At 41.6% G+C, this 14,746-nt stretch overlaps 1 protein-coding gene across 17 annotated transcripts in view; it reads right to left on the bottom strand.

Moving 5' to 3' along the window:
* TMEM164 (transmembrane protein 164) overlaps positions 1-14,746 on the bottom strand; it is a 162,914-nt gene that overhangs the window by 89,263 nt on the left and 58,905 nt on the right. For 16 of the 17 annotated variants that reach the window (XM_057538762.1, XM_057538763.1, XM_057538748.1 and 13 more), the window contains one exon: positions 378-427. In XM_057538762.1, coding sequence (XP_057394745.1) covers positions 378-427 — 50 coding nt within the window. Of the gene's footprint in view, positions 1-377; positions 428-7,238; positions 7,259-14,746 lie in introns of those variants that run through there. The other variant, XM_057538760.1, reaches the window with a different exon arrangement.

Here is a 14,746-nt window from a genome sequence, read left to right as displayed (position 1 = left end):
AAAGTATCCTCAGTAGAGCAGCAGGACCACAGTACAAAGATTCGCTAAAGGAGGGGAGCTGTCTGGCCCCCAACATACTCAAGAGAAACTTTACGAGGGCGGCCATCTTCCAAGGGGGGAATGTCTTGGCCATAAAACACCACCACAAAGAATCGCTAAAAAGGATCTGTCAGGGCTTGACAAAAGCACAAAGGCAAATCTCCACATACAACATTTGTCTGTTTCATGTTGGACCCTTGAAGACTTTTGTCCCTTGGGAAGCCCAGACACAAAGCATTGCAAGTTCAAGGCAGTAACAAGCAATGTGTTCATCATCCTTTGTTATCAAACAGACAAAGCAGTTCAGCAATGGCAACAGAAAAACAATCTCCCCTTACTTGAAGACGACGACAGCTCCCGGACATGGAGGGCAGGCCAGGAGAAAGATCTGCAATGGAAAAAAAATTAAGTATGGTTATCAAGAGAAATGCTGGACACAGTGAGACAGTGTTATTTTAATAATAATAATAATAATTAATTAAAAAATTAAGTATGGTTATCAAGAGAAATGATGGACACAGTGAGACAGTGTTATTTTAATAATAATAATAATAATAATAATTAATAACCAAACTCTTACACAGAAAATGTAACATAAAAGACTTTAAAAGACAAGCAAGTGGTGTTTCAAACATGTTTGTGTTTGCACATGCATCTATGTGTGCCTGTCTGTTCCAGCTGTGTGTGTGTGTGTGTGTGTGTGTGTGTGTGTGATGGGGAAGGGGTAGGTCGGGGAGAGAGGGAAAGAGATGGATGGAGAGCGGAAGAAGTAATTGGTGGAGAGGTAGGAGATGGGGAGAGCTTTTCTTAAGCCATTTCAGCCTCTAAAACACTTCCTCTTAACCTCTAGAAGACTCAATTTTTCAATTCTTCAAGTTCAGCATGACACGAGTAGCCAGTACGACAAGCTTTTAACCTAGGACAAGTAGAAATGGATTCTGAGATAGGACAAATACACAAATGCCATCTGGTTTGCCTCTCATGGGGGAAGGTGGGTTAATCAATACCTAGCTTTGCCAGATTTAGAAAGAAAAATACAGGATGCCAAGTTAAATTTGAATTTCAAATAAACAATGAACAATGTTTTAGTATAAGTATATCCTGAATAGTGTATGGAACATACATATACTAAAACATTATTCATTGTTTATCTGAAATTCAAATTTAACTGGACAGCCTGTATTTTATCTGGTGATCCTATCAATATTGCCAACCCCCCGGCTCTTAACCTCCCTTTGACTTTGAAGGGGAGCAGAATTTGCTACCCCAAAGTTTGTTTCTTTGGCATAAGGATTACTTTAGGCTGACTGTTTTTAAGAAACAACAGACATAGGAAAAGCTCTGAAAACTGTGTAGAAGTTACTCTTCTGTAAGAGACATCTACATTTATAAGGAAAATCTCCATTTGTCAAGGTGTCTCCCTCTAGGGAAAGAAGGAAGACTCTAAATCTCTAGAAACTCTCAACAATGGAGAAGGCAAGGACCTAAATCTGCCTAACAACCTTACCCTTGTTCACTGTGCTTTTCCTGGTCACCTCCAGGAACTGGCCTTCTCCTCCACCCCTACCCACCAACCAACACTCAACATCTTTCTTTTATCTTTGGCTGGAGATGGTACTTAAGGTGGTGGCTTGGGCCATTTCGGGGAGTTAGTCAGTTTTCCTGGGTCTCCCTCATGTATACAGGAGGTATACATGTTATTAAACTTCAGTTGTTTCTCTTCTATTATTATTATTTTCCTCCCTCACATTTGATTGGTTTGTTTCGAAGCATGACTAAGTGGGTCCCCTTCTAGTCTCCCTGCTCAAACCAAACAAAAAGAACCTGGCCCTTCTAAGAGACCATCAGTTCCATGCTACTTGGTTTGAACTAGGCCTGGGTTACAGCCTTCAAAAACCTACAGCCGTGGCAGTCTGACTGCACCAAAGCACTGGTTCTCAAGAGGGACAAGGAAAGCCCTGCAGAGCACTTATAAAATGTGCAAATTCCTGGGCTCCCCCCATTAGGAATGCTGATTCCAGAAGTTTGGGGTTCCAGGAATCTGCGCATTTTAACAAATGCCCCAGGAGATTCAAACACTCCAGGCAACCAGATGTGCTGAAGGTTTGATCAAAGACATTCAGCAAAAAAAAAAAAAAAAAAAAAAAAGACATTCAGCAGGAGGAAGGATTGACAAAAGGATGAAACTCATGTTTATGGAGTTACTTTACCTACGGTGACTTAATGGTGAGGATTTACAAAATCATTGATATGTGTCCCTCTCTTGTGGTGAGCATTTATGAGCAGACATTATCTGCATTATGGGCTACTTTGGCTTTGTCACGAGTATATTCTTTATATTCTGTCCTTCAGTTCTCTCAGAATCTACACTTAAGAGGAAAGGGTACTATAAGGAAAATCACTATAAGTTGAGACACCTGCTTGAATCCCTGCCACAAAGAAGAGAAAGAATGGAAAAGAAAAAGGGTCTTGAAAGGAACACGGCCAGGAGTCCATTACCCACACAATACTTCATCAGAGAACCCCACCAAGAAAATATCCATCGAGAACAGGCCTTTCCCCTGTGGATCAATTTGATTAAAAGTGCAAAACCAATGACAATTGCAGGTCCACAATCCTTTATCTGCAGTCGCCAAATCCAAAAAGCTCTAAAAACCAAAAGTCTGTTTTTTGTTTTTTTTTCAAAACTAATTTGGTAGCAGATATGACTTGAACTGAGCCGAGGCTACTTACAGACTTTATTCCATTTATGGTGAGTATTCACACATTTTCCACAAAAAGAAGGTATTTTGAATACGGGGTGCTGTCCCAGACCCCACTGGGAGTGTCTGTAAAACACGTTCACTGGGGCTTCCCTGGTGGCGCAGTGGTTGAGAATCTGCCTGCCACTGCAGGGGACGTGGGTTCAAGCCCTGGTCCAGGAAGATCCCACATGCCGCGGAGCAACTAAGCCCATGCGCCACAACTACTGAGCCTGCGCTCTAGAGCCCGCGAGCCACAACTACTGAGCCTGCGTGCCACAACTACTGAAGCCCGTGCACCTAGAGCCTGAGCTCCTCAACAAGAGAAGCCACCGCAATGAGAAGCCCGCACACCGTAACGGAGAGTAGCCCCAGCTTGCCGCAACTAGAGAAAGCCTGTGCGCAGCAACGAAGACCCAACACAGCCAAAAAACAAAAACAAAAAAACACGTTCACTGTATTGCCTTTCTAAAATCCAAAAAATTCAGACTTATGAAATACATCTGACCTTAATGGTTTGGGATAAGGATTGTCAATTTGGAATTTCAATCATCCAAACATGAACTTAACCCCACTCCTCAACCCCACCTGTCAGGAGCAGTCCAAGAAAGAAACAAAGCTGGTATTCTTTACCACTGACCCAGCAGTAAAGTTACTCACCTTAGGCAAGGGACCAAGTTGGAGGCTGTACATAGTTACCCAGCATCAGGCCCATCAAAGGCTACATTCAGAAGGTACAGTATATAGAAAGCAGACAGGGGCTCCTAACCACCTTGGAAAGAATACTTCTGGAGTCACCTAAGAGCCATGCCAGCAGTCTTCCTGAGCTTCTGGAATACCCTAGATACTTCCAACATGCTAAAACAGAGAAGCAAAAATGCGACACTGGGCCCCACTGTTAACTCTTACTTTTCTATACCCACAGCCAAGAGGAGATAAGCAGATTCTTGGGGGCCGATTTCCCTGTAACTACTCCATTTGGCTGGTTCTGATCCACGACAGCCCTATGCCAGAGGCCCAGAAACCTACTGAAGAAAGCAAGCCTCCAGTCCCAACTCACTCATGGATCTGATTTCTCTTCAGGTAGCTCAGCTAGTCTTGACTGTAACTGAGTTTGCCAACAGTTACTTTCCTGCGGCCATGTCATTTCCAACCAGCACGTTGGCCTTCCTCGTCTTGCCTGTCTATTCCCAACACCAGGATAGAGGGTATCTTTTTCAAGCAACCTTTAAAGTAGATACATGTAGACACACCAAAAAAGGAGATTTGAAAAATGATCCCAGGGACTTCCCTGGTGGCGCAGTGGTTAAGAATCCGCCTGCCGCAGTGGTTAAGAATCCGCCTGCCAATGCAGGGGACACGGGTTCGAGCCCTGGTCCGGGAAGATCGCACATGCCATGGAGCAACTAAGCCCGTGCGCCACAAGTACTGAGCCTGTGCTCTAGAGCCCGCGAGCCACAACTACTGAAGCCCGCATGCCACAACTACTGAAGCCTGCGCACCTAGAGCCCATGCTCCACAACAAGAGAAGCCACCGCAATGAGAAGCCCGCGCACAACGAAGAGTAGCCCCCGCTCACCGCAACCAGAGAAAGCCCGCGTGCAGCAACAAAGACCCAACGCAGCCAAAAATTTAAAATTAATTAATTAATTAAAAAAATAAGAATCCGCCTGCCAATGCAGGGGACACGGGTTCGAGCCCTGGTCCGGGAAGATCCCACATGCCGCAGAGCAACTAAGCCCGTACACCACAACTACTGAGCCCGTGTGCCACAACTACTGAAGCCTGCACGCCTAGAGCCTGTGTTCCGCAACGAGAAGCCACCGCAATGAGAAGCCCGCGCACCGCAACAAAGAGTAGCCCCAGCTCGCCACAACTAGAGAAAGCCCGCGCTCAGCAACGAAGACCCAACACAGCCAAAAATAAACAAAATTTTTTAAAAAAAAGTTTTTTTAATTTATATAAAAAAGGATCCCAACTCCATCCTATTCCTTTTCCAGTAAACTCACAGTCTCCTCTGGCAACTTCATAGGTTTATGACACTAAACCTCTCTGCTTTGTCACGCTGGAGCTACATCCATAATCACCATTAACCAAAGGAGAGGAGTGAAGATAACATGTTAATTCAGAGGCCCAAAGGCCCCCAGCCTTGGCCCGAATATCCCTGCTCTCTTCTTTGGCTGCCAACTGCCTCCAAATTTTGTTGGCGTTTGTTTCAGCCTAGCAGACGGAAAGCTAAACTATCCCTTAAGCTGCAAATAGGGTGGGAAGAGAGGACACTTGGAAGTACAAACAAGGACGGCGGGAAGATGAGAAGGCATCTGAGCACATCCCAGCACCGACTTGGCACTTTGTGTTCATGCTGCCATCCACCCGGCTAGGTACCTGAAGAAAAGGGCATGGGCAGGGAGCACACAGAGGAACGCTACAAAGCACTTCCACTTACCCATCGCCTGGGAGGTAAGCAGGGCCTTGCTATGAAATTCCATTTTACAGATGGAGAAATCCAGGGGGAAGGTTCTGACAAGGTTTCTGGCAAGAACCCAGGTCCCGTAACTCCCAGATCAACACACTTTCCACCTCACACCTGACATGGTCCCAGCCTCACGGGGGCTTCTCTTCTTTAGACTCTAGCCCTGCCCCTTGACCCCCCAACAGAACACAAAAATCTCCTCCTTACAAGGCGAGACATCTCAAAACACAAACCTGCCTGGGCAGCAAATTATATTTACGCAGATAGATTTCAGAGTCCAGCAGTCTCTAAAGACAGGTTAGGTTCATCTTAGCTCCAACCTGCTTCATTCCCAGATCTGCTGGGTGCTGGCAGTTCCTGAATCCTTACAAAACTGGACTCTTGTTTGGCTGGTTTTGCCTGGAAAAACCTTCAGGTTCCATTCAAAAACCACACGCTCTCAGCTTCCCCAGGAGAGAGTGGCTCTCTAGTGTCTTGCCCAGAAACTCGAAAATTCAGCTTCTTCCTAAGCACCTAATCTAGGCACCAACAGCTGTTCCAGTTCATCCTCTACCTCTGAACCACTCTGGTTCCAGGTTCCCACCTTCCCTACCCAAGCTCTCAGCATCGCTTGACCCACTCCTGTTCCTGTTTCTGTTCCACAGTCATATCAGCCCCAAGTTCACTGGCATCAATATCCAGCTCCCTGCCAAATTCTGCTCCACCCGAACATTAGATTCAGTAAACCCCCATGGTCATAACGCGGAAAGAAGATCATTTTTGTTCACAGGAGGAAGCGGTAATACTATGAGAAATGTAGTTGGGAAGGACGGCCAGTCACCAAGACCATCCTAATTGAGGGGCTAGCCAGGTTAAGCAGTGAAGAGGGATGGGAAAACGAAATGAAAGGGAAAGAGAGTGAGAGAGGGACAGGAGAGTTGTGTTTGGCCTGCAACACAATCTTCCGAGGCCCAGCCCTTGCAGCTCCAATTCTCTTGGCTCCACCGCCTATGAGAGCACCCAACTATTTGGGGGTTCCTAAAGAGGAATGCTTACAAACATTACCCACCATAACAAAGATCCATTCCTTGGGCTGCCCAAAGTCTGTCCTAGGCTCTGTTCACCAATGTTTATACTCTCGGGTCCTCATCTTCTCTCTCCCTGGACCACTGAAATAATTTTCACTGGCCTCTTGCCTCCAGACACATTGCTGCAAAAGGGATCTAACTAAAATGCAGCTCTGATCTACCCTTTAAAATCCCTTCATGGCTGGCCAGTAACTACAGGAAAAGCTCAAGTTCCTTAGCATGGCAGGCAAGGCTTTCTCTACTCCAGACCCTGTCCATCTCTCCAGCGTGGTGGCCTCATGCATTGTCCCAAACTGCATCCTGAGCGTACGCCATGTAATAAACACGCTTCTACAATCTCATTTTCTAATAGCTTCATCTTATTCAATTATATGGATATGCAACAATTTACTCAACCAGTCTCCTCCTGTCGCACACGTAAGTTATGTCTAAATTTTCAGATCCTTCTCTATTTAGCCTCCATTTGTAGAATAAGAATTTCTAGGTCTTCAAAGGGAATATACATTTTAAGGCTTTTAACCGATAATTCTAAACTGCCTTCCAGAAAATGTCTTTGAATTTATACTCCCGCCAGCAACATACGACAATGTGTTTCTGCTACAGCCTGGCCCATAGGTCATTATCACTTTTTCAAAGGCAAAACACTGAAGGGGAGCAGAATTTGCCACCCCCAAATACGTCTCTTTGGCATAAGGACTATTTTGAGCTGGTTAAAAAAAAAAAAAAAAAAGCAGATACAGGAGAAGCCCTGAAAATCAAGTATACAAGACTCTTTCTGTAAGAGACATTTACATTTATAAAGGAAATCTCCATTTGTAAGGGTGTTTCTCACTCTGTACAAGAGAAGGATGACTCTGAATCTCTAGAAACTCTTATCAATAGAAAAGGCGGCAACTTAAATCTGCATAACAACCTTACCCTTGTTTACTGTGCTTTTCCTGGTCACCTTCAGGAACTGGCTCCCTCCACCCTTTTGTCTTTAGCTGCAGATGATATTTGAGGTGGTGGCTTGGGCCCTTTGACACAGTTACTCAGTTTTCCTGGGTCTCTCCCATGAACACAGGAGGTATACAAGTTATTAAATGTCTGTTTGTTTTCCTCTTGTTATTCTGTCTTTTATTACAGGGGGATCTCAGCCAAGAATTTAGAAGGGTAGAAGGAAAATTAATTTTCCTCCACTACAACACACACACGCACACACACATACACACACTCTTTACTGCTTTAATTTGCATGTCTCACATTACCAGAAATATTAAACTATTTTCTAACACGTTTTTTGGCCAGCCATATTTCTTCTTTGGGGATGTGACCATCTGTGGCCTTGCCTATTTTTCAACTAGTATGTTCTTCTTCTTATTGGGTTATAAGAGCTATTTACATTTTAATGACATTGAATACAGACTATTTGACATTTACTGCAAATATTTTTCCCATGTTGCCATTGTCGTAGCTCTGGTTACGGTAGTTTCGTATGGAAGTTTTTATATCTTTATGTAATCAGATATACTTGTTATTTCCTTGATGGCTTCTACCTTTGATGCCATGTTTTGAGTCTTTTACAACCCTGGGATGAAAAAAAGAGTCCCCGATTGTTTTCATAATATTTTAAAATTTTAAATCTCCAAATCAAGAAATTGTATCACTGCTAATCCTACTCACTCTTCCAGAGTGGCCTTCTCATCTTTCTTCTTTTAGCTACCTCTTTCTTACCCTTCAAATAACAAAGGAAAGCATCATTTCCTCGATCCTCCCATTAATTCCTTGTTTACCTCTTTCTGAGAAATTACCATTTTTGTCAGTATAAGGAGCTGACAAAGAGCCTTCTCTCAAGAATTTAGACAAAAGGGAAATTGGAGTACCTACTAACAAACTCTCAGGCTTCAAAAATCAACGTAGGATAGATTTAAAAGACTGCAAATTCGGGCTTCCCTGGTGGCGCAGTGGTTGGGAGTCTGCCTGCCAATGCAGGGAACACGGGTTCGAGCTCTGGTCTGGGAAGATCCCACATGCCGCAGAGCAACTGGGCCCGTGAGCCACAACTACTGAGCCTGCGCGTCTGGAGCCTGTGCTCTGCAACAAGAGAGGCCGCGATAGTGAGAGGCCCGCGCACCGCGATGAAGAGTGGCCCCCGCTTGCCGCAACTAGAGAAAGCCCTCACACAGAAACAAAGACCCAACACAGCCAAAAAAAAATTTAAAAAAAAATTAAAAAAAAAAAAAAGACTGCAAATTCATTTTAAAGCCAGAATGTTCCCAGACTTGAAAGACCACATTCTAACCTGTTTGAATTATATCCAAAGAAAGAACGGGGTTGGCCAACAGCTGAGGTATAGAAAAAGGAGAGTCACAAAGGCATAGATACTTGGCAGTGTCCACATGCAAGCACTATCCAGGGACCAGAGAACCTTAGCTTAAAAACATCAAGTTTTCTGGTCCCATTGCCAAATTCATCCCTATTAAGAGAATGGAAGTAGGATAGGGAGCATTGCTAAGTGGTTAAGACTATGAGCTTTAGAGTTAAGACAGACTTAGGTCCACATGCTGGCTCTGCCACTCACCAGCACTGTAACCTTGGACAAGAGACTGGAGGAATTTTCATCTCTAAAATAGGGATAAAAATAGCACCTATGTCTCACGAGGTTTTGGAGAGGATCAAATGAGATAAAGCAAGCAAAGCACTTGGCACAATGTCTAGCACATAGCTAGCACTCAATACATAGTAGCTATAATTATTCTGATCTCAAAAGAAAATCCATCCCTACTGTGAGCTACATCAGCAAGAGCTTAGATTAAACTTCCAATTCATCTAACTACACTTGTTCTATTTCCATGCTTGTACTATAATGTGCTAATATATTACTTGGCTTCCCTTGTCCAGCTGCCTACAAGGAGAGAATCCTTAAACTCTCGAGGCTCAGTTTCCTCGTCTGTCAGATGAGAATTACATCAGTACTATCTCATAGGGTAGAGGTGAAGATTAAATGCTTGAAGCACTTAGTTCAGTGCCTGGCACACTGTAAGGAATAAAATAAGTATGAGCTATTGATAGAATCATCCTTCTTGGATGCCCTTTCTGTTCTCCGCTCACTGCAAATTCCATCCAGGCCCATAGCAAGTTCTAGTTCCCGCACAAAGCCTTCTCCAATAACTCCAGGTAACACCTCTTTTTTCCCAATGGCCTATACAACTCATTAGGTACTTAGATTTTATTTAATTTGGGATATTAAATGGCTCCCTATGGCTGCACACAGTGCTATCTAGAGCTAGGATCTGATTATCAATTGTTCCCTCTTGGCGAATTTTAAATTGGCACTGGTGAGTCACTGAAAAAAGTCCAAAGTCATCTGTCAGGTAATTAAGGCTCTAGACAATGTGGCCCTCAGCTGCCTTGCCAGTTTTATTTCCCACTATGCCTCAGGTTTTCACCCTGAACCTCAGTTTCTACATTCTAAAATAGAAAATAATAATAGTGCTTGCCTCCAACATCTTAAACTCAACTGTTGTTTGATGCAGATAACAAATGCTTTCTGGATATTTCCATCTGTATGTTATACAGGTATCTCATGCCTACCATGCCTAAATCTGAACTTGCCGTCTTCTTTCCCTAACCTCTTCCCTCGCTTAACTGCTCCCTCAAAAAATGGGAGAGAAGGGACAGCTCTTCCAACAATAGAATTCCAACTGATAAAGGCAGAAGGCATGAGGGAAGCAAAATTAACATTTGGCAAACACTGCAGCAATAATTGTAGGCAAGAACCATTGATAGATGCTGATTAGTAGTGAAAGATGATCATTTTTGCATGGAAAGTACTTGTTAATTACAAAGGGAAAATAGTAACTTTACAGTGGAAAAGTCTGGCAAATGACCAAGGTTAACATCACCAGAAATAACATATATCATCATGTACCCCCTGATATGATGCACCAAGAAGGGGAGGACATCACTTCTGTGGTATTTTTGCCAAAATTACTCAAATCTAATCTTGAAAAAATAAAATCAAGTTAAGTCCAAATAAGGAACACTTTACAAAGTAACTGATCATTACTCTTCAATACTGACAAGGTAATAAAAGACAGAGACTAAGGAATTGTCATGGATGCAGGAGACTAAGAAGACCTAACAACCAAATGCAGTGTGGGATCCTGGACTGGATCCTGGAACAGACAAAGGACGTGTGTGGAAAAACTGGTGAAATCAGAATAAAGTCTATAGTTTAGTTCAAGCACCAATGCTAATTTCTCAGTTTTCAGGATTTTACCGTGGTTATACAAGATGTTAATACTACGGGAAGTTGAAGGAAGGGCATATAGAAATTCTCTGTAGTATCTTTACAACTCTTCTATAAATTGAAAATCATTTTAAAATACAAAGTTTTTGCAAACTACTATATATAAAATAGATAAACAACAAGGTCCTACTGTATAGCACAGGGAACTATATTCAACATCTTATAATAACCTATAATGGAACAGAATCTGAATATATATATATATATATATATATATATATGTGAATCACTTTGTTGTACAACTGAAACCAACAAAACATTGCAAATCAACTACACTTCAATAAAAAAATTTTAATAAAAATAAAATAAAATACAAAGTTTTAAAAAACAGCACTGTTATCCAATCAATTAGCCTATCTTCAAGTCTCAGAGCTATCTTTGATGCCGCCCCTCTTTCTCAGGCCCCATATGTAGTCAGTCCCCAAGTCCTGTCATCTTGACATTTAACCTTTTCGTATATCTCAAATCCACCCTCATTATCTTTTCCTAGTTCACTCCCTCTCATTTTCTTCAACTACTATAACAGTTTCCGATGTGATCTCAAGGTCTCCAGTGTCTTCCCTTCTTCACTCTAGTTCATACAGTACTGCCAGGTTCCTCTTCTTAAAACAGAGCTCTGATCATGTTATACAACTCACAAATTCTGGACGATAGATTCAACACAATCTCTATCAAAATCCAACTGATGGGGACTTCCCTGGTGGCACAGTGGTTAAGAATCCGCCTGCCAATGCAGGGGACACGGGTTCGAGCCATGGGCCAGGAAGATCCCGCATGCCGCGGAGCAACTAAGCCCATGCACCACAACTACTTAAGCCCACATGCCTAGAGCCCGTGCTCCGCAACAAGAGAAGCCACTGCAATGAGAAGCCCACGCACCGCAACCAAGAGTAGCCCCCACTTGCCGCAACTAGAGAAAGCCCGGGCACAGCAACAAAGACCCAACGCAGACATAAATAAATTAATAAATAAATAAAATTTTTTTTAAAATCCAACAGAGGTCTTCATACAAACTGGCAAGCTAATAATTCTAAAGTTCATACGGAATTGAAAGGTACCCCAAAGAGCCAGAAAATTCTTGAAAAGAAGAAGAAGTAGGAAGACCCACACTGCCAAATTTCAAAACTTACTACAAAGCAACAGTAATAAAGACAAAGTGGTGCAGGCATAAGGATAGGCATATAGGCTAATGGAAAGAATTCGAAGTCCAAAAATAAACCCTCCCAACTGATTTTCAACAAGGGGACCAAGACCATTCAATGAAAAAAATGTCTCTTCAACAAACGGTGTGAAGCATCGTAGATAGCCTCATCCACCAGAGGGTAGACAGCAGAAGCAAGAAGAACTACAATCCTGCAGCCTGAGGAACGAAAACCACATTCACAGAAACACAGACAAAATGAAAAGGTAGATGACAATGTCCCAGATGAAGGAACAAGATAAAACCCCAGAAAAACAACTAAATGAAGTGGAGATAGGTAACCTTCCAGAAAAATAATTCAGAAATAATAACAGTGAAGATGATCCAGGACTTTGGAAAAAGAATGGAGGCAAAGATCGAGAAGATGCAAGAAATGTTTAACAAAGATCTAGAAGAATTAAAAAACAAAAAAACAGAGATGAACAATACAATAACTAAAATGAAAAATACACTAGAAGGAATCAATAGCAGAATAACTGAGGCAGGAAAACAGGTAAGTGACCTGGAAGACAGTATGATGGAAACCACTGCCACAGGACAGAATAAAGAAAAAAGAATGAAAAGAAATGAAGACAGCCTAAGAGACCTCTGGGACAACATTAAAGGCAACAACATTTGCATTATATGGGTCCCAGAAGGAGAAGAGAGACAGAAAGGACCCGAGAAAATATTTGAAGAGATTATAGTCCAAAACTTCCCTAACATGGGAAAGGAAATAGCCACCCAAGTCCAGGAAGTGCAGAGAGTCCCAGGCAGGATAAACCCAAGGAGAAACACGCCAAGGCACATAGTAATCAAGTTGACAAAAATTAAAGACAAAGAAAAATTATTCAAAGCAACAGGGATAAACGACAAATAACATACAAGAGAACTCCCATAAGGTTAACAGCTGATTTCTCAGCAGAAACTCTGCAGGCCAGAAGGGAGTAGCATGATATATTTAAAGTGATGAAAGGGAAGAACCTACAACGAAGAATACTCTACCCAGCAAGGATCTCATTCAGATTCGACAGGGAAATCAAAAGCTTTACAAACAAGCAAAAGCTAAGAGAATTCAGCACCACCAAACCAGCTCTATAACAGATGCTAAAGGAACTTCTCTAAGTGGGAAATACAAGAGAAGAAAAGGTCCTACAAAAACAACCCCAAAACAATTAAGAAAATGGTAATAGGAACATACATATCGATAATAACCTTAAATGTGAATGGATTAAACGCTCCAACCAAGAGACACAGACTGGCTGAATGAATACAAAAACAAGACCCGAATATATGCTGTCTACCAGAGACCCACTTCAGACCTAGGGACACATACACACTGAAAGTGAGGGGATGGAAAAAGATATTCCATGCAAATGGAAATCAAAAGAAAGCTGGAGTAGCAATACTCATATCAGATAAAATAGACTTTAAAATAAAGAATGTTACAAGAGACAAGGAAGGATACTACATAATGATCAAGGGATAAATTCAAGAAGTTATAACAATCATAAATATATATGCACCCAACATAGGAGCACCTCAATACATAAGGCAAATGCTAACAGCTATAAAAGAGGAAATCAACAGTAACACAATAATAATGGGGGACTTTAACACCTCACTTATACCAATGGACAGATCATCCAGACAGAATCTTAATAAGGAAACACAACCATTAAATGACACAATATATCTCATATATTTAATTGATATTTATAGGACATTCCATCCGAAAACAGCAGGTTACACTTTCTTCTCAAGTGTTCATGGAACATTCACCAGTATAGATCACATCTTGGGTCACAAATCAAGCCTCAGTAAACTTAAGAAAATTGAAATCATATCAAGAATCTTTTCTGACCACAACGCTATGAGATTAGGCATAAATTATAGGGAAAAAATGTAAAAAACACAAACACATGGAGGCTAAACAATACGTTACTAAATAACCAAGAGATCAATGAAGAAATCAAAGAGGAAATGAAGAAATACCTAGAGAAAAATGACAACGAAAACACGACGATCCACAACCTATGGGATGCAGCAAAAGCAGTTCTAAGAGCGAAGTTTATAGCAATGCAGTCCAACTTCAAGAAACAAGAAAAATATCAAATAAACAATCTAAACTTACACCTAAAGGAACCAGAGAAAGAAGAACAAACAAAACCCAAAGTTAGGAGAAGGAAAGAAATCATAAAGATCAGAGCAGAAATAAATAGAAACAAAGAAAACAATAGCAAAGGTCAATAAAACTAAAAGCTGGTTCTTTGAGAACATAAACAAAATTGGTAAATCTTCAGCCAGACTCATCAAGAAAAAGAGGGAGAGGACTCAAATCAACAAAATTAGAAATGAAAAAGGAGAAGTTACAATGGACACGGCAGAAATACAAAGCATCATAAGCGACTACTACAAGCAACTTCTATGCCAATAAGATGGACAACCTGGAAGAAATGGACAAATTCTTAGAAACGTATAACCTTCCAAGACTGAACCAGGAAGAAATAGAAAATATGAACAGACCAATCACAAGTAATGAAATTAAAACTGTGATTAGAAATCTTCCAACAAACAAAAGTCCAGGACCAGATGGCTTCACAGGTGAATTCTATCAAACATTTAGAGAAGAGCTAACACCCATCCTTCTCAAACTCTTCCAAAAAATTGCAGAGGAAGGAACACTCCCAAACTCATTCTATGAGGCCACCATCACCCTGATACCAAAACCAGACAAAGATACTACAAAAAAAGAAAACTACAGACCAATATCACTGATGAATATAGATGCAAAAATCATCAACAAAATACTAGCAAACAGAATCCAACAACATATTAAAAGGATCATACACCATGATCAAGTGGGATTTATCCCAGGGATGTAAGGATTCTTCAATATATGCAAATCAATCAATGTGACGCACCATATTAACAAATGGAAGAAAAAAAACCATA

This window comes from Balaenoptera acutorostrata, chromosome X, assembly GCF_949987535.1.
Source record: "Balaenoptera acutorostrata chromosome X, mBalAcu1.1, whole genome shotgun sequence".
Taxonomy (NCBI): domain Eukaryota; kingdom Metazoa; phylum Chordata; class Mammalia; order Artiodactyla; family Balaenopteridae; genus Balaenoptera; species Balaenoptera acutorostrata.
The sequence above is the reverse complement of the archived record's forward strand: the minus strand, read 5'-3'. Positions and strand labels throughout refer to the sequence as shown.